Below are 20,835 nucleotides of genomic sequence, written 5' to 3' on the forward strand. Positions count from 1 at the left end.
ATAGGAATGCTTGTGATTTTTGCACATTGATTTTGTATCCTGAGACTTTGCTGAAGTTGATTATCAACTTAAGGAGATTTGGGGCTGAGTTGATGGGGTTTTCTAAATATACAATCATGTCATCTGCAAACAGAGACAATTTGACTTCCTCTTTTCCTAATTGAATACCCTTTATTTCTTTCTCTTGCCTGATTGCCCTGGCCAGAACTTCCAATAATATGTTGAATAGGAGTGGTGAAAGATGGCATCCTTGTCTTGTGCCTGTTTTCAAAGGGAATGCTTCCCGTTTCTGCCCATTGGCTGTGGGTTTGTCATAAATAGCTCTCATTTGATACCTCATTTGATATTGGCCGTGGGTTTGTCATAAATAGCTCTTATTATTTTGAGAGACGTTCCATCAATACCTAGTTTATTGAGAGTTTTTAGCATGAAGGATGTTGAATTTTATTGAAGGCCTTTTCTCCATCTATTGAGATAATCATGTGGTTTTTGTCATTGGTTCTGTTTATGTGATGGATTATGTAGTACCCTAGATATTTTTCAAATTTTCTCCCTTATCTTTGACAGTTGTCTCACCCATACCTAATTCAAAAATTACATATTTGGAAGCCTGCAATTGCAGGTCTTTACAAAATATGCATCTTAGTTTTCATAGAATCAGCAGTTCTCTTCATACTTTTATTTTGTTGTTTTATATGATATCTTATTAAATTACATAGTAATAATAGCAAGCATAACTGACATAAGCAGTCTTGGAACAAAGGGAATTGATTATTATGAAGATACAACTCTACTGGAGAGATTGAATGCATCAGGATGTCCTAAGATGTTTTATCTCAAACTTACATAAGTCAAAATCATCTAGGTGAATGTTTTATATAGGATGGCATTGGCTGCTTAAATCTTAAAGTCAGGCTGTTTTCTCCCTGGTCAAATGGTGCTGGTGGGCTGTGCTACGTAGGATCATGCTTGCTGAGTTCTTTGTCAAATGAAAAGCCAGTGTTTTTATTCCGATATAGCCATTCTTCCTAAAAGAAACATTTACTGAGCAAGCTGCTGTTTCTTCTAGTTTCCTAGAGATTTTTTGCCATCGAATGGCAAAAATAAAAATAAAAATCTGTACAAACATTTCTATTGTATCTCATATGAAAAAAATAGCAAGACTTATTTGCCATGTTGTCAAACAGGAAAGGTCAGACAGCAGGAGATAGCCTCCGGGGAAGCATTCGAGAAAGACTCCCGTCGTCGTTTTAATCCTGTTCTTAACACCAAGATGAATCTGTGGTGTGATTTGCTGATAAATAACTTGCTCACAGAAATGAAAAATTCCCGTTTACTGTAATGATAAAGGAAGTCAAGGAAATAGGAGGAAATCAAGAAGAAAGATACAGGAGTTCAAGACCAGCCTGGCCAAGATGGTGAAACCCATCTCTACTAAAAATACAAAAAATTAGCCAGGAATGATGGTGCGTGCCTGTAATCGCAGCTACTCGGGAGGCTGAGGCAGAGAATTGCTTGAACCCAGAAGGCAGAGGTTGCAGTGAGCCGAGATCATGCCAATGCACTCCAGTCTGGGCGACAGAGGGAGACTCCATCTCAAAAATAAAAATACCCAGAATTTGACCACTTCTCACCCACTTCATGCTATCCTCATCCTGCTGCCTGTGCTCCCTGCTTCTACACTTGACTCACCACCATGGTCAATTTTAAACACAGCAACCAGTGATCCTGTTATGATGCAAGTCATGTCATGTCACTTCTCTATTGAAAACTTCTAATAGCTTCCCTTCTCACTCAGAGCAAAAGCAAAATCCTAAGGATGGCCTGTAGGGACGTACATGATTGTCCCCACTTCCTACCCCACACTGCTTTAACTTTCAACGCAACATGCATGCTCCTGCCTCAGGACCTTTGCACTGTCTCTTCGCCCCACCTTAAGAACTGTTTCCCCAGATGTCCATATGGCTCACCTCCTCATCTCCTTCAAGCCTTTATTGCAGCATCAGTCTCCCAGTGAGACCAACCCTGACTACCCTATTTAACACTACAGTCTGCAAACCCTGGCAGTTTTACCTTTAAAATATACCCAGAGGCTGGGCGCGGTGGCCGGCCTTTCTGGATCAGTTCTGGACCAGTCTGGACCTTTTCATTCTGCTTTAATTTTTCTTTTATTCACAAAATGTGTTAACTTCTAAGATTCCATCTAATTTATATTTTGTTTTTGTCTGTTTACAGCTAGCATGTAAATTCTTTCCGTAAGAGCAGAGATTTTTGCTTTCCCCTCAGACATCTCCAGCTCAGTACTCATTGTATGAATGATAAAGGTCTTTCTGAAAAATCTGTGCTCACATAGGCAGGTTCCAAGTGAGAGGGGAAATCAGTCAAATGATGAGTCATGTCACTACGCCAGAATAACCACTAACATTTGGAAATTAAATTCAACACTGGTAGGACTGGTGGTGCACCTGAGTGACGTGGTTGTCTCTGTTACTTCCTGGGGTCTGTCCATGTCCAACGTAGGGGTATGAAGGATATGGAGCTGGATGCCTCCTCCATGGAGAAGAGGTTTGCCTATAAGTTCTTGAAGAAGATCCTGAAATACGTTGATTCTGCTCAAGAATTTATTGCCCATTTAGGTAAGTATCATCATGAAATATCCCAAAAGAATTCAATATTCTTTTATCAAGAAATAATCCTTTCAGACTGTAACTTTTTATGATTCATTTAGATGCATGATTTTAGGGGGAAAACAGTGGCTGAAATTTTTTTCCCCCGACTTAAAAAAAATCAATCCGGCAAGGCGCTGTGGCTCACACCTGTAATCCCAGCACTTTGGGAGGCCGAGGCGGGCGGATCATGAGGTCAAGAGATGGAGACCATCCTGGCCAACATGGTGAAATCCCATCTCTGCTAAAAATACCAAAAAAATTAGCTGAGTGTGGTGGTGCACGCCTGTAGTCCCAGCTACTTGGGAGGCTGAGGCAGGAGAATCACTTGAACCTGGGAGGCAGAGGTTGCAGTGAGATCGTGCCATTGCACTCCAGCCTGGGGACAGAGTAAGATTCTATCTCAAAACAAACAAACAAACAAACAAAAACTCCTTAGTTTTTTTAGTGGACTTGATTGAACCTTTTGTCATTTTTTCGCACAACTTATCCTATTTTAACTTTCCTGTTGTCTTGCTTTATGACTGTGGACATATGACTCAACCTCTCTGAAACTGCTTTCTTTCTTTTTTTTCTGAGATGGAGTTTTGCTCTTGTTGCCCAGGCTGGAGTGCAGTGGCACAGTCTCGGCTCACAGCAGCCTCTGCCTCCCAGGTTCAAGCAATTCTCCTGCCTCAGCCTCCCAAGTAGCTGGAATTACAGGTGCCCACCACCACGCCTGCCTGGCTAGTTTTTGTATTTTTAGTAGAGATGGGGTTTCACCATGTTGTCCAGGCTGGTGTCGAACTCCTGACCTCAAGTGATCCACCTGCTTCGGCTTCCCAAAGTGTTGGGATTACAGGTGTTAGCCATCGCGCCCAGCCTTGAAGCTGCTTTCTGATTGTTAAAGTAGAAAAAAGGGTAGTGAAACAGCTTAAAGAATTGACACAAGAAATAACTAACCAGGACAGTTGTAAAGTACTTTGTAAGATATATTTTGTGAAATCAGATAGCCTTTTTAAATAGCCTTTAGAAAAGCTGCTCTGTTTCTAAAATGTTGTGACTGATTTTTACTTCGTAACTCTGGCCAACTTTGTGTTACCTGTGTCTTCGTAGAAGCCATTGTCAGCAGTGGGAAAACTGAAAAGTCTCCCCATGACCAGGAGATCAAATTCTTTGCCAAAGTAAGTGGCCCTGCACTTAATCAAATTACTTTCTTCTTAGGATCTCTACTATTTAGGAAACAGGTTAAGTGGATCCAGTGAAGATATCTAAAACTCCAATGGCTTCAGTGAGGTGCATGTATATTTCTCTGTTGTTTAACAGTCCCAAGGGAGGCTGGCAGTCCAAGGAGGGATGTAGTCTGCCTAGCCCCACACCATCACCTGGGAACCCAGGTTCTTCCTCTCTTGCTACTCCACCGTCTCCGGAGGTGTGGCCTGTGTGTGTGGTTCAGACAGGCTCACCTGCACTACATCTGTGGGAAAGGGAAAAGGAGAAGGGAAGGCAAGCTGTTGCTTTTTAAAAGTTCTATCCCAATGGCTAGAACTTGTCATCTTTCACCTTACTGACCCCAGGCAGTATGTCTGGGGTCAATAAGGTGAGAGATGACAGGTTTACCCTTATGGTACATATGGTACCCTCTTCTGGTACGATAGGATACCTTGAATGCCAAGGAAAAGTTCAGGGACCGGGAGAAGGCACAGGACCTGTTTAAGTTCCATTTGAGCTTCATCCAGCTGCAAGGGAGACTGGGTGATACGTTTTCTGCCTGGGTGGCTCTCTACCCAGCTAAAACACAGTGGGATCCTGTTGCCAAAAGGAAGAAGGGGAGAATGAATTTGGGCTCAAGTTAGCAGTCTCTTCCATACAGCCCTGCTCAGAGGACTAAAGGCACAGAAGGGCTTGAGTCGCCTTGCTCTGAGAAGCAGACAGAATGCTTGAGGCTAGTGGCACTAAGCCATGCCTTGAGTGCCTCTTAGATGCAGCGCCCAAGAAGCCCTATCTGAGTGCAGCTGTCTCATAGGACTCCTCTGCAAATGCGCACACATTTCTTTGGGCCCTTAGTCCATGGCTGTCTCCTTTCACATGCCCTTAAGGACTCTGGTTTGAGGCATAGAAAAGGAAACTACGATGGAAACTGGGACCAAAGGGGTAGAATTTCCTGGAAATTACAGGACCGGGGTTCAGAGGCTTTTTGCTCACTGAAAATAAACACTTTTAAATGAACCAAATGAAGAGTTTTGGATAGCTTCCTAGAAGTTGATTTGTGGTGCGTTTTCCAGGTTCTCCTCCCGCTGGTTGACCAGTACTTCACCAATCATTGCCTCTACTTCTTGTCATCCCCTCTGAAGCCCCTTAGCAGCAGCGGATATGCCTCCCATAAAGAGAAAGAAATGGTGGCCAGGTGAGTCTACAAGATAAAGAGAAGGTGATGGTGCTGATGCAATTTACTTAAAATGCCAGGTCCCTGTGGACTAAAAGGCGAGTCTTTTGGAGAAATGAAACTGGATGATGTTTTGGTTTGTCATCTGAGTTTCGAAAGAAACTATATTCATACGTATCTGAATTATTTCAGCAACCAATTGAGGTATACTATGTGGGAGTACCCATGGGGCTTGGGAAAGATTTATATAATTAAATCAACATCGGGACAGAGATTAAGATGGCCTAATAGGAACAGCTCTGGTCTGTAGCTCCCAGCGAGACCCACGCAGAAGGAGAGTGATGTCTGCATTTCCAACTGAGGTACCCAGTTCATCTCATTGGGGCTGGTTAGACAGTGGGTGCAGCCCAAGGAGGGCGAGCCAAAGCAGGGTGGGGTGTTGCCTCACCCAGGAAGTGCAGGGGTCGGGGAACTCCCTCCCCTAGCCAAGGGAAGTCATGAGGGACTGTGCTGTGAGGAACAGTGCATTCCGGCCCAGATACTGTGCTTTTCCCATGGCCTTCACAACCTGCAGACCAGGAGATTCCCTCAGGTGCCTACCCCACCAGGGCCCTGGGTTTCAAGCACAAAACTGGGCGGCCATTCGGGCAGACACTGAGGTAGCTGCAGAAGTTTTTTTTCCTACCCCAGTGGCACCTGGAATACCAGCGAGACAGAACTGTTCACACCCCTGGAAAGGGGGGCTGAAGCCAGGAAGCCAAGTAGACTTGCTCAGCGGATCCCACACCCATGGAGCCCAACAAGTGAAGATCCACTGGCTTGAAATTCTTGCTGCCAGCCCAACAGTCTGAAGTCGACCTGGGACACTCGAGCTTGGTCGGGGGAGGGGTGTCCGCCATTACTGAGACTTGAGTAGGCCGTTTTCCCCTCACAGTATAAACAAAGCTGCCAGGAAGTTCGAACTGGGTGCAGAACGCACCGCAGCGCGGCAAAGCTGCTGTAGCCAGACTGCCTTTCTAGATTCCTCCTCTCTGGGCAGGCCATCTCTGAAAGAAAGGAGGCAGCCCCAATGGGAGATTGTAGATAAAACTCCCATATCCCTGCGACAGAGCACCTGGGGGAAGGGGCGGCTGTGGGCGCAGCTTTAGCAGACTTAAAAGTTCCCGCCTGCCGGCTCTGAACATAGCAGCGGATTTCCCAGCACAGCACTCAAGCTCTGCTAAGGGACAGACTGCCTCCTCAAGTGGGTCCCTGAGCCCCGTGCCTCCTGATGGGGAGAAACCTCCCAGCAGGGGTCGACAGACACCTCATAGAGGAGAGCTCCAGCTGGCATCTGTCAGGTTCCCCTCTGAGACGAAGCTTCCAGAGGAAGGAGAAGGCAGCAATCTTTGCTGTTCTGCAGCCTCTGCTGGTGATACCCAGGCAAACAGGGTCTGGAGTGGACCTCCAGCAAACTCCAGCAGACCTGCAGCGGAGGGACCTGACTGTTAGAAGGAAAACTAACAAACAGAAAGCAATAGCATCAACATCAACAAAAACGACACCCATGCAAAAGCTCCATCCGAAGGTCACCAACATCAAAGATCAAAGGTAGATAAATCCACGAAATGGGGAAAACAGCACAAAAAGGCTAAAAAATTCCAAAAACCAGAATGTCTTTTCTCCTCCAAAGGATCACAACCCCTCACCAGCAAGGGAACAAAACTGGACAGAGAATGAGTTTGACAAATTGACAGAAGTAGGCTTCAGAAGATGGGTAATAACAAACTCCTCTGACCTAAAGGAGCATGTTCTCACCCAATGCAAGGAATCTAAGAAACTTGATAAAAACTTAAAGGAATTGCTAACTAGAATAACCAGTTTAGAGAAGAACATAAATGACCTGATGGAGCTGAAAAACACAGCACGAGAACTTCATGAAGCATACACAAGTATCAAAATCCAAATCAATCTAGCGGAAGAAAGGAAATCAGAGATTGAAGATCAACTAAATGAAATAAAGCATAAGGACAAGATTAGAGAACAAAATGAAAAAGAACGAACAAAGCCTTCAAGAAATATGTGAAAAGACCAAACCTACGTTTGATTGGTGTACCTGAAAGTGATGGGGAGAATAGAACCAAGTTGGAAAACACTCTTCAGGATATTATCCAGCAGAACTCCCCTAACCTAACAAGACAGGCCAACATTCAAATTCAGGAAATACAGAGAACACCACAAAGATACTCCTCGAGAAGAGCAACCCCAAGGAAATCATCAGATTCACCAAGGTTGAAATGAAGGAAAAAATGTTAAGGGCAGCCAGAGAGAAAGGCAGGGTTACCCACAAAGGGAAGCCCATCAGACTAACAGCAGATCTCTCAGCAGAAACCCTACAAGCCAGAAGAGGCTGGGGCCAATATTCAACATTCTTAAAAGAATTTTCAACCCAGAATTTCAAATCCAGCCAAACTAAGCTTCATAACTGAAGAAGAAATAGAATCCTTTACAGACAAGCAAATGCTGAGGGATTTTGTCACCACCAGGCCTGCCTTACAAGAGCTCCTGAAGGAAGCAGTAAATATGGTAAGGAAAAACCAGTACCAGCCACTGCAAAAACATACCAAAATGTAAAGACGATCGACACTATGAAGAAACTGCATCAACTAATGGGCAAAATAACCAGCTAGCATCATGACAGGATCAAATTCACAGAGAACAATAGTAACCTTAAATGCAAATGGGCTAAATGCCCCAATTAAAAGACACAGACAGGCAAATTGGATAGTCAAGATCCATCTCACATGCAAAGACACACATAGGCTCAAAATAAAGGGATGGAGAAATATTTACCAAGCAAATGGAAAGCAAAAAAAAGCAGGGATTACAATCCTAGTCTCTGATAAAACAGACTTTAAACCAACAAAGATCAAAAAAAGACAAAGAAGGGCATTACATAATGGTAAAGGGATCAATTCAACAAGAAGAGCTAACTATCCTAAATATATATGCACTAAATACAGGAGCACCCAGACTCATAAAGCAAGTCCTTAGAGACCTACAAACAGACTTAGACTCCCACACAATAATAGTGGGAGACTTTAAAACCCCACTGTCAATATTAGACCAACGAGACAGAAAATTAACAAGGATATGCAGGACATGAACTCAGCTCTGGATCAAGCGGACTTAATAGACATCTACAGGACTCTCCACTCCAAATCAACAGAATATACATTCTTCTCAGCACCACATGCACCTATTCTAAAATTGACCACATAATTGGAAGTAAAGCACTTCTCAGCAAATGTAAAAGAACAGAAATCACAACCAACTGTCTCTAAAACCACAGTGCAATCAAACTAGAACTCAGGATTAAGAAACTCACTCAAAACTGCACAAGAACATGGAAACCAAACAACCTACTCCTCAATGACTACTGGGTAAATAATGAAATTAAGGCAGAAATGAATAAGTTTTTTGAAACCAGTGAGAACAAAGACACAATGTACCAGAATCTCTGGGACACCAGCCAAAGCAATGTTTAGAGGGAAATTTATAACACCAAATGCCCACAGGAGAAAGCGGGAAAGATCTAAAATTGACATCCTAACATCACAACTAAAAGAACTACTGGAGAAGCAAGAGCACACAAATTGAAAAGCTAGCAGAAGACAAGAAATAACTAAGATCAGAGCAGAAATGGAGGAGATAGAGACACGAAAAACCCTTAAAAAAATCAATGAATCCAGGAGCTGTTTTTTTGAAAAGATTAACAAAATAGACCACTAGCCAGACTAATAAAGAAGAAAAGAGAGAAGAATCAAATAGACACAACAAAAAATGATAAAGGGGATATCACCACTGATCCCACAGAAATACAAACTACCATTAGAGAATACTATAAACACATCTATGCAAATAAGCTAGAAAAATCTAGAATAAATGGATAAATTCCTGGACACCACATACAGCCTCCCAAGACTAAACCAGGAAGAAGTCGAATCCCTGAATAGACCAATAACAAGTTCTGGAATTGAGGCAGTAACTAATAGCCTACCAACCAAAAAAGGCCCAGAACCAGACAGATTCACAGCCTAATTCTACCAGAGGTACAAAGAGGAGCTGGTACCATTTCTTCTGAAACTATTCCAAACAACAGAAATAGAGGGACTCCTCCCTAACTCATTTTATGAGGCCAGCATTATTCTGGTACCAAAACCTGGCAGAGACACGTATACACACAAAAGAAAATTTCAGGCCAATATTCCTGATGAACATCGATGCGAAAATCCTCAATAAAATACGGGCAAACCGAATCCAGCAGCACATCAAAAAGCTTATCCAACACAATCAAGCCGACTTTATCCCTGGGATCCAAGGCTGGTTCAACATACAGAAATCAATAAACACAATCCATCACATAAACAGAACCAATGACAAAAACCACATGATTATCTCAATAGATGCAGAAAAGGCCTTCGATAAAATTCAACACCCCTTCATGCTAAAAACACTCAATAAACTAGGTGTTGATGGAAAATATCTCAAAATAATAGCTATTTATGACAAACCCACAGCCAATATCATACTGAATGGGCAAAAGCTGGAAGCATTCCCTTAGAAAACTGGCACTGTACAGGGATGCCCTCTCTCACCACTCCTATTCAACATAGTATTGGAAGTTCTGGCCAGGGCAATCAGGCAAGAGAAAGAAATAAATCATATTCAAATTGGAAGAGAGGAAGGCAAATCGTCTCTGTTTGCAGATGACATGATCCTATACTTAAGAAATGCCATCGACTCAGCCCAAAAACCCCTTAAGCTGATAAGCAACTTAAGCAAAGTCTCAGGATACAAAATCAATGTGAAAAAATTACAGGCATTCCTATACACCAATAATAAACAAAACAGAGAGCCAAATCATGAGTGAACTCCCATTGGCAATTGCAATTATTCTCACAAAGAGCATAAAATACGTAGGAATACAACTTACAAGGGATATGAAGGACCTCTTCAAGGAGAACTATAAACCACTGCCCAAGAAAATAAGAGAGGACACAAACGAATGGAAAAACATTCCATGCTTATGGATAGGAAGAATCAATATCCTGAAAATAGCCATACTGCCCAAAGTAATTAGTAGATTCAATTTTATTCCCATCAAGCTACCATTGTCTTTCTTCACAGAACTAGAAAAAAACTACTTTAAATTTCATATGGAACCAAAAAAGAGCCCACATTGCCAAGACAATCCTAAGGAAAAAGAACTAAGCTGGAGGCATCACGCTACCTGACTTCACACTATGCTACAAGGCTACAGTAACCAAAACAGCATGGTGCTGGTACCAAAACAGAGATGTAGACCAATGGAACAGAACACAGGCCTCAGAAATAACACCACACATCTACCGCCATCTGATCTTTGACAAACCTGACAAAAACAAGCAATGGGGAAAGGATTCTCTACTTAATAAATGGTGTTGAGAAAACTGGCTATCCATATGCAGAAAACTAAAAGTGGACCCCTTCCTTATACCTTATACAGAAATTAGCTCAAGATGGATTAAAGACTTAAACATAAGACCTAAAACCATAAAAAGCCTAGAAGAAAACCTAGGCAATACCATTCAGGACATAGGCATGGGCAAAGACTTCATGACTAAAACATCAAAAGCAATGGCAACAAAAGCCATAATTGACAAATGGGATCTAATTAAACCAAAGAGCTTCTGCACAGCAAAAGAAACTACCATCAGAGTGAACAGGCAACCTACAGAATGGGAGAAAATTTTTGCAATCTATCTGTCTGACAAAGGGCTAATATCCAGAATCTACAAGGAACTTAAACAAATTTACAAGAAAAAAACAACCCCATCAAAAACGGGGGTGAAGGATATGAACAGACACTTTTCAAAAGAAGACATTTATGCGGCCAACAAACATATGAAAAAAGCTCATCATCACTGGTCATTAGAGACATGCAAATCAAAGCCACAATGAGATACCATCTCACGCCAGTTAGAATGGTGATGATTAAAAAGTCGGGAGGCCAGCCACAGTGGCTCATGCCTGTAAACCCAGCACTTTGGGGAGCCCAAGGCAGGCAGATCACAAGGTCAGGATTTTGAGACCAGCCTGGCCAACATGGTGAAACCCCGTCTCTACTAAAGATACAAAAAATTAGCCAGGCATGGTGGCACACACCTGTAATCCCAGCTTCTTGGGAGGCTGAAGCAGGACAATCGCTTGAATCCAGGAGGTGGAGGTTGCAGTGAGCCATGATTGCACCATTGCACTCCAGCCTGAGTGACAGAGCGAGACTTCATCTCAAAAAAAAAAAAAAAAAATCAGGAAACAACAGATGCTGGAGAGGATGTGGAGAAATAGGAATGCTTTTACACTGTTGGTGGGAGTGTAAATTACTTCAACCATTGTGGAATACAGTGTGGCGATTCTTCAAGGATCTAGAACCAGAAATGCCATTTGACCCAGCAATCCCATTACTGGGTATATGCCCAAAGGATTATAAATTATTCTAATATAAAGACATGCCCATGTATGTTTATTGCGGCACTGTTCACAATAGCAAAGACTTGGAACCAACCCAGATGCCCATCAGTGATAGACTGGATAAAGAAGATGTGGCACATATATACCATGGAATCCTATGCAGCCATAAAAAAGAATGAGTTCATGTCCTTTGCAGAGACATGGATGAAGCTGAAAACACTCATTCTCAGCAAACTAACACAGGAACAGAAAACCAAGTACCACATGTTCTCACTCATAAGTGGGAGTTGAACAATGAGAACACATAGACACAGAGAGGGGAACATCACACACCGGGGCCTGTCGGGAGGTGGGGGCCAAGGGGAGGGATAGCATTAGGAGAAATACCTAATGTAGATGACAGGTTGATGGGTGCAGCAAACTACCATGGTGCGTGTATACCTATGTAACAGAACTGCACATTCTGCACATGTGTCCCAGAACTTAAACCATAATTAAAAAAAAAAAAAATGAGCATCTGTCCTGTGACAACATTGAGAAGAAGGCAAAAATCATTCTGAAGCTTGGGGAAAGTGAACACGTAACACTGTGAATAAACAGGTGGACACTGCTTTCCATCCCATGCTTATCAAACTCTATAAGATTAAAACTTATAAAAAGACTCAGATCGACTGGGCACGGTGGCTCATGCCTGTAATCCCAGCACTTTGGGAGGCCAGGGCAGGCGGATCACAAGGTCAGGAGTTAGAGACTAGCCTGACTAACATGGTGAAACCCCATCTCTACTAAAAATACAAAAATTAGCTGGGCATGGAGCCACGTGCCTGTAATCCCAGCTACTCAGGAGGCTGAGGCAGGAGAATCGCTTGAACTTGGGAGCCAGAGGTTGCAGCGAGCCAAGATCATGGCACTGCACTCCAGCCTGGGCAACAGAGCGAGACTTCGTCTCAAAAAAAAAAGACATCATACAAGTCCTGATGTGAGTGAGCTGAAATTTGTAGTCTAAAACAACATAATTCAATTTAAATTCCTAATAGGAAAAAAAAATTTTCATCAAAAGCACCAGCCTTCCTACTCATTCCACTAGGTTAACATGTAGATACATTAACAGAAATAAGAAAAGAGGGGATAGGTCATGATTGGGCTAAAAGATGGATTCTACTGTGCCTCAGGTTCTCTCTGTATTTTATTAAAGAAATACAGGAATGGACTAGACTTTTAAGTAGCAAAAAGCTAAGACCCTAATGAAAATAGTTAGGAGGCCAGGCGCGGTGGCTCACACCTGTAATCCCAGCACTTTGGGAGGCCAAGGCAGGCGGATCATCTGAGGTCAGGAGTTCGAGACCAGCCTGGCTAACATGATAAAACCCCGTCTCTACTAAAAATACAAAAATTAGCCGGGCATGGTAGCACACACCTGTAGTCCCAGCTACTCAGGAGGCTGAGGCAGGAGAATCACTTGAACCCAGGAGGCGGAGGTTGCAGTGAGTCGAGATGGCACCACTGCACTCCAGCCTCACCAATAGAGTGAGACTCTGTCTCAAAAAAAAAAAAAAAAAGAAAAGAACATAGTCTAAATAGTCTAAAAATGCTTTCCCTAGCATCCAGTGAACAGTGTACATTATAGGGCCCAGCCATTAAATATCACCATCTTGGGGAGGATATTCAACTTTGAGATTTAGCTAACTTTTATGAAACAGTTAGCATTGAGCACAGTTTTTTATATATAAGAGTTATTGCCCATTTGTGTAAAAATCTCTGTGAAACATCATGATGTTTTAAATTCTGAGAACTGCCTGTGTAGTATGATCTCCATTTTCCAGATGAAGAAATTAAATTTCATTTGGGTTAACTCTACTACCCAAAGTGACTCTTCTAAGTTAGGACAAGAATAAAAATGCAGTCCTGGCCAAGTGCGGTGGCTCACGCTTATGATCCCAGCATTTGGGGAGGCTGCGGTGGGTGGATCACTTGAGGTCAGGAGTTTGAGACCAGCCTGGCCAACATGGCAAAACCCCGTCTCTACTAAAAAAACAAAAAAATTAGCTGGGCGTGGTGGCACGCACCTGTAGTCCCAGCTACTCTGGAGGCTGAGGCAGGAGAATCGCTTGAACCCAGGAGACAGAAGTTGCAGTGAGCCGAGATGGCACCACTATACTCCAGCCTGGACAAGACAGTGAGTCTCCATCTCAAAAATAAAAAAAGAAAAACCAGTCCTCTGTATCCACGTGAAGTATGATTTATTCTGCACCCTAATTACTTACTCTAAGACAGGAGAAGCCCCATGCTATCAAAATGAGATACTCTTAAAATCAGGTGCTGACCGAAGACCTCCTAAACATTTGCAGGATGCACCAGTGTGTTTTGTAAGAAGCTAGGGAAACAGTGAGTAAAGTGAGATATTCAGATAATCCAACAGAGGGCAGGTGTGTTTTCTTTATCTACTTTTCTTAGATTATTAATTCATGGAAATGTAACATTTGTTCAACCAGGCACCATTTGTCACGGCTGGAATACAACCTAGAGCCGATCAGCCTTGCAAATAGCTTTCAAATCCATCAGTGTGCTTGCTGCCCTCCCACAGAAGCAGTCATGTTTGCACTGAATGTGTCTGCATTGCCAGATTCCTCTTCTTTGCAGCCTTCGCCCTTGCCCCACCTCTTCTGCATCTGCAGCCCTTTGCCCGTGGGTCTCAGACTCTCCCTGAGATTCCTTTCATTTATTGTCTTCAAACTCTGAGGTGGAGGAGAGGCACTTGGGGACTCGGGGCCCTCATAACTCTGGGCTAAAGACGGTGCTTCCAGTTAAATCCCAGGCTCCATAGGGAACAAGCAGTAGCCTTTGGAAATTTCAGATCCTGGCCTTGGCGTGCCTGAGAAAGCACTTCTGACAATGAGATTAGCCATGTTAGTATTAGGATCAAACAACCCAAATATCTGCCTTTGTTAGAAAAACATTGTTTTGTGTTTACACAGAACATGTGTCCAACTTGAAGCATTTTCACCAGAAATACCTGAGTTTACCTGCCCCTAACTCTGAAACCCGAGTCCTATGATGACTCTCTACAGTGAGAGAGTTACCACACAGAGCAGTTAAGGGGCTTCCCCAAGACAGCCCAGCTAATCACAGAGGAACAGAGCCCACATTCCACAGGGTTAGCCCCTCGCCTCAGCTCCATGAGTTTGCATCAAATACCCGTCTCTGAAAAAAAAACCATGGGAAGAAAAAAAAGAGCAGCCGATATTTAATTTCACCCTAGATGGCTGCCACGTTTCTGGTAACTTATTGTGTGTTCTCTTAAGCTATAGGCCAGGGGGTCCCAACTGTTTTCCACTGCAAGACCAATTAACTAGCCATGGGAACTTTTGTTGTGATTTTCCAGTAGACAGTCCAAAAAGACCCAGGGCATTTATTGAAAACCATTTAAAGGTGAGCAGGTTTTCATCCCCATCAACACTCAGGATATATTCCTTCCCCATTTGAGTTGTCCTATGGAAGACTTCTGCCCTGAATGGGGTAAGGAGCTCCGTGACGAGTTATGAATCAGAAACTGGGAATGTGTCACCAGGGGACCCCGTGGCCTATCCAGGTGGCTTTTTTCTCTCTTCTTTTTTCCCTCTTTCTATTCCACTGCTTTCTGAAGCAACTGCAAAGTTCTTGTCTAGCCATGCCAGTGTCAGTAATGTCAGTTCTGAGCAATCTCTTCCCAAGAGCCTCAGCAACACAGGTCAAATGATGGCCACAGTGCCCCTAGGTGAGGTCCATTAGCAGCATGTTCAGAAACAGCGATGGACTCCTTTCTAACATCACAAGGCCCTCGTTAGGCACTGTGGAAAGTCAAACAATGAGGCACAGCTGAACCTTCAGTGGTTCCACAGTGGAAAATATGGGTGAAAGCATAAAGGAGAGTCAAAAAACACAAAAATATACAACATGGGCCTTTCCTAGTTTCCAAGGACCCAGTTAGAACAGTGACCTGGTCAGGCCTGGAGACTAACTGGAGATGACAGAGAATACACAATTCTTAAAATGTTTTTGTTTAACACAATCTCACCTTGTACCTGAACCATTAACACTTTTCCAATCCCAGCTTCTTGCCAACCTCCCAACTAAAACTTCATACCCTCAATGGAAGGCTACAAAATGGTTTGCAATCCATTGCAACAAGGGGAAAATCATGCTTTTTTCTGGAGTCTTCATTTATCCCTGAATGTCACACAAATGAACGTTTCAGTACATGGTACTCTATAGCAAAGTATACTTTGCACTGGGTCACTGCAAAATACTATAACTGTTTCAGAGGGATTGTGTTTAATAAAGATGGAGCTGCCTGCAAGGTACCTTTCATGATTCTCCAAGGCAGTGTGAACCACACATGTTCCTGAGTGTGGACCAGAGGATTCTTTGCTAGGAACATAGTGCATCTTCCTAGAATGCCACTCTGTGCTCTCTGTTTCACAGTGTAAGGGACATTGGGGTGGGGGATACAAAGCGTGAGTCCTTTAATCTCTGTGACTTTCTGAATTGCTTTCTTTTCTGCTTCAGCCTGTTCTGCAAACTTGCCGCCCTTGTTAGACACAGAATTTCCCTCTTTGGTAAGTGAAGTGTTGCTCAAGGTACCGCTCCTCCCTGTAATTATCCTGAACTTGCACTTTGCCTTTATTTGTGTCTTCCTCAGACAACCCGGGCCTTGGGACTAAGGTGTCACCTAAATTTGCCATAGAAAATTGATCTGAAGCATGATAAATGACCTCTTTACCCTTTTAACTGCTCAGATTTTCCACACCAATGAAAATTTTAAGCTCTACCTCTGACATCCATCATAAAGCAAAGGCTGTGTCAGGCTAGAAATTAATGCATTGTCGCTGAACACAGGCCCAGCACTTTATGTGCTGATAGTTAATTATGCTGGGCTGTGGCTTGTGCATATGGAGAAGATTGCATTTGAAAGACAGGCTGAGTGGTTTGAGGGAATCACAGATGATTTTTTTAATTCCAGGTAGTGATTCCACTACAATGGTGAGCTGTCTTCACATCTTAGCTCAGACACTTGACACAAGGTAAGTCTGCCCAGTTTTTCCCAATAGTTTCTCATGACTTCCTCTCTGACCCTCTCATCTCACTAATTATACTGAAGAGAAGACAGATCGCTGCTGCCAGGCTTTGAGAAGAGAGGGGAGACAGGGCAAAGACCCTAGAAGTTAGCACTCTCTTTTTCTCAGTTCACATAACGAGAGCCACTGCCATGGCATAGACGGAATGCAAAGGCCTGATCAATTCTTATCTTTCCTTCCTAAGAAGTTTGTCTTTCAGAAGATAAAATATATAATGTGGCAAACCCCACTGGTGGGTGGTGAATCTACAGATGTTATGGGAAAGATGAACCACAGCGCTCTGAATTCAAAATGGCCAAGGAAGGAAATGCACAGAGATCTGGCTTCAAAAGAATCAGAGACAAAGACGTTGATGCCATGGCCTAGGGATTTGGGAAGAAGTCTTAAAAAATAATACATAAGTTCTGGTAATAACACAAATGATGAGACTGAAAAGAGAGACGCAGGCCAGGCGCGGTGGCTCACGCCTATAATCCCAGCAGTTTGGGAGGCCGAGGCAGGCAGATCACTTGAGCTCAACAGTTCAAGACCAGCCTGGGCAACATGGTGAAACATCTTATCTACAGAAAATACAAAAACTAGCCAGGCATGGTGGTGCATGCCTGTAGTCCCAACTACTCGGGTGGCTGAGGTGGGAGGATGGCTTGAGCCCAGGAGGTGGAGGTTGCAGTGAGCTGAGATCACGCCACTACACTCCAGCCTGGATGACAGAGCCAGACCCTGTCTTAAAAAAAAAAATAAAAATAAGAGAGAAGCAGTGGAAAGAACTGACAGGGACCTTTCTTTAACATGCCCATTAAGAAGGGTCCTTGTCAGAGCCGGGCACCATGATTTCTGCCTATAGTCGATGCTACTCAGGAGTTCAAGACCAGCCTGAATAATATAGAGAGACCTCATCTTTAAAAAAAAAAAAGAAAGAAACGTCTTTATCAAAATTGGGAGGAGGACACACCTCCTAAGACCCAATGCAAAAGAGGTTACCAACCTAAAATAGTGGGACACTAAAAGAGCATCCCAAAGATGAAAATCCACAATGAACTGAGAATGGGTACAAAAAAGGAGGAGAGTAAGGACTATTAAAGGGATGAGAAATCTTTACTCCAAGAAACTTGGGAAAAGTCTTGAGAGAGTCCAGTTTTTTGTTCGTTTGTTTTATTTTGTTTTGTTTTGTTTTAAATGAAGGTCAGTTGCAGGTTGGTGTGTTTAGTAATTATTCCTGACAAAACCTGGGACTAGAAAGTTAGGAAGGGCCAGATGCAGTGGCTCACGCCTATAATCCCAGCACTTTGGGAGGCAGAGGTGGGTGGATTGCTTGAGGCCAGGAGTTCAAGACCAGTCTGGGCAACAGAGACCCCCATCTCTACAAAAAATTTTAAAAATTATCCAGACATGATGGCACATGCCTGTGATCCTAGCTACTCGGGAGGCTGAGGTGAGAGGATTGCTGAGCATAGGAGGCTCTCATGAGAGGTCACTGCACTCCAGCCTATGCAACGGAGTGAGACCCCATCTCAAAAAAAAAAAAAAAGTTAGAAAGATAGCTCATGAATACTTATAGGATAAGAACAAGCCTAACTGACTTTATTTCTTTGTTTGTATTGTCTTGATGAGTTGAATGATTATCAGGAAAATGATGTAGATCAAAAGCATCTGTCCTTGAACCAAGTCTTTCATAATCTCCTGAATAAGATATAGAAATACAAAACTTATAGATGACTTGTAAGCTTTGTTCCGATTCTAAGTTTTATGAAATACTGTAGTTTTGAGGGAAGGCTTCAAATGTCCATAGCTGATCTTCATCCCTGTAGATCACATTTCAATGTTTTGTTTTGTGTTTTCCAGAGGTCTGATTAAGCTGTCTACTTTAAAACGGCTAGTTGTCTCTTTTCTCTTTCCTCATCCAACCTAGGACGTTTCCTGCAAACTAACAGAAATCTAAGCTTCTGTTGACTTATTTCCTTGCTCTTTTCCTCTAAGAGGTCTTACATCGGAAGAGTTTATGTTTCTAGCTAGCCTTTATAAAAGTTGTTTATCTAGGCTGAGCACGGTGGCTCACGCCTGTAATCCCAGCACTTTGGGAGGCCAAGGCGGGCGAATCACCAGGTCAAGAATTGGAGACCATCCTGGCCAACATGGTGAAACCCCGTCTCTACTAAAAATACAAAAATTAGCTGGGCGTGGTGGCGGGTGCCTGTAATCCCAGCTACTCGGGAGGCTGAGGCAGGAGAATTGCTGTAACCTGGGAGGCAGAGGTTGCAGTGAGCCGAGATCACACCATTGCACTCCAGCCTGGTGACAGGGTGAGACTCTGTCTCAAAAAAAAAGTTGTTTATCCCACAACTTTTCTTTACAGAAGACTTTAGCCAGTTGCAACTTACTGTAGATAATAGTGGGTGACCAATATTGGCTTCATTCTAAATTGTTCTCTGCATTTCCTGAAGAGGTGAGCAATGTTTTCCTCAGACTGTCCAGTGGCTAGCCCCTCTGGGATTGATTGTGTGATTCAGGTTTCTTCCTGGATGTTAACTGCTCTCTCCCTTTCTCCTGACACAGTGTCATTGACACTGCCTTTCTCCTGACACAGTGCCCAGACGACACTGCCAGTTTCAAGAAGGGGATTGGCCAAAAGTTCAGATTATGCTTCTAGATTTGAACATTGTTTGCTTGCAGGACTGTCATGAAGTCAGGCTCAGAGCTGGTGAAGGCTGGGTTACGAGCATTCTTTGAAAATGCTGCAGAAGATTTGGAGAAGACTTCAGAAAACCTGAAACTTGGGAAGTTCACCCATTCCCGAACGCAGATTAAAGGCGTTTCTCAGAATATTAACTACACTACAGTGGCTCTGCTCCCCATCCTGACGTCCATCTTTGAGCACGTCACTCAGCATCAGTTTGGAATGGACCTACTCTGTGAGTTCTACTGGTATTTGTCGTGGATGTATGTGCACATGGCCCCAGCTAGGAGGTGCAGGGCCCATTCACTTACATTGACCTTGAGGGCAGAGCAGAGAGAGAATTATTCCATGCCTTTTCTTTCTTAGATTAAAAAAGAAGAAGAAGAAGAAGTAATATACTCTTGGAATGGAAAGAAATTCCCTAATTTGAGTACATAATATTTATCTTTTTCCACTTTTGTTCTGGACCAGAATTTCCCATCTGCTTGTCTAGCTCTCAGCTATTGTACTCTCGCTTAATTTCAAAGGTTATCTGAGTAATACAGTGGGAGATACAGATTTGCTCCTGGGTTTTTGAGACATCATTTTTCTTATTAAGAAGACTTAATTTATTCATTGGATACCAGGAGCAAAGGAAAAATGCTAACATTTCATTATCTGAGCTTTCAGAAGACCAAAGTTGGTTGGTTTTATTTTAGTTTGCATTAACACCATATTTAGTGCCACCACCTCCTCCAGCCCCCTGTGCAGATGGTCTGCCACCAGACTTCAGTTTTACACTTTAAATATTGGGACATGATTTAATTTGACCAGTTGTTGATAGCTAAGACTATGTCTTTCATATCCTTGAACAACTGAAAATCAGTGATTTCTGTTGTGTGGGGGCTGGAAGAACATCCAAACTCATTATTTTGTGCCATAGAAACAATGCAGTTCCTTGGTCGGAAAAGAAAACATTAAATTAGTTCTGAAAGTAGTCCCGGCCTTGGTATGAGCTCCAGACATGGCTAGGGATGTGTAGCCGGCAGATTCACAAGCAAAACATGCCCTTCCCCTAGGAAACATGATAAAATCATACTATTGAATTGCCTTTTGCAGAACACCCAGCAGAGAACCTGGGATAGGCAGATGTGAGGGATTTTGCTCTATCTCTAAGGGAAGTCTAGCAGTTGGACGTATCTTCCTGGGAAATGAGCAAAAGGCTCATTCAAGCTTCAGATTTTCTGCATTCATCCTTCCAAAGGAAGGAAATATTGCCCTGGATAAAATTGGGCTAAAATGTCTCTATTGGAAACAAACCAAATCGCATTATGGAAGGACCCATTGGTCAAATGATTCCTTTCCCTGTGAAGCGATGTAATCTTCATGATAAGCCCCACAAAGGAACTGGGATTGCTCAGTGGAGGATTTTTCCTATATTTTTTTTTTCCTAGTCCAGCAATTAGCAAACTGGCATCTGGGTAGAAAAGGGATATGTTTGTTGAGAGAGAAAGGGAGAGATCTTTTACTCTTTACTGATGCTCA

General features: G+C 43.0%; 1 protein-coding gene across 9 annotated transcripts in view; it reads left to right on the forward strand.

The window, feature by feature from the left end:
- The window catches only part of RYR3 (ryanodine receptor 3), a 563,725-nt gene that overhangs the window by 449,113 nt on the left and 93,777 nt on the right, over positions 1–20,835 (forward strand). For all 9 annotated transcript variants that reach the window (XM_016927886.4, XM_016927893.4, XM_016927892.4 and 6 more), the window contains exons 58-63: positions 2,521–2,636; positions 3,762–3,829; positions 4,931–5,052; positions 16,069–16,118; positions 16,523–16,583; positions 19,308–19,546. In XM_016927886.4, coding sequence (XP_016783375.2) covers positions 2,521–2,636; positions 3,762–3,829; positions 4,931–5,052; positions 16,069–16,118; positions 16,523–16,583; positions 19,308–19,546 — 656 coding nt within the window. The remainder of the gene's footprint in view (positions 1–2,520; positions 2,637–3,761; positions 3,830–4,930; positions 5,053–16,068; positions 16,119–16,522; positions 16,584–19,307; positions 19,547–20,835) is intronic.

The sequence above is a fragment of the Pan troglodytes genome, chromosome 16 (assembly GCF_028858775.2).
Source record: "Pan troglodytes isolate AG18354 chromosome 16, NHGRI_mPanTro3-v2.0_pri, whole genome shotgun sequence".
NCBI lineage: Eukaryota > Metazoa > Chordata > Mammalia > Primates > Hominidae > Pan > Pan troglodytes.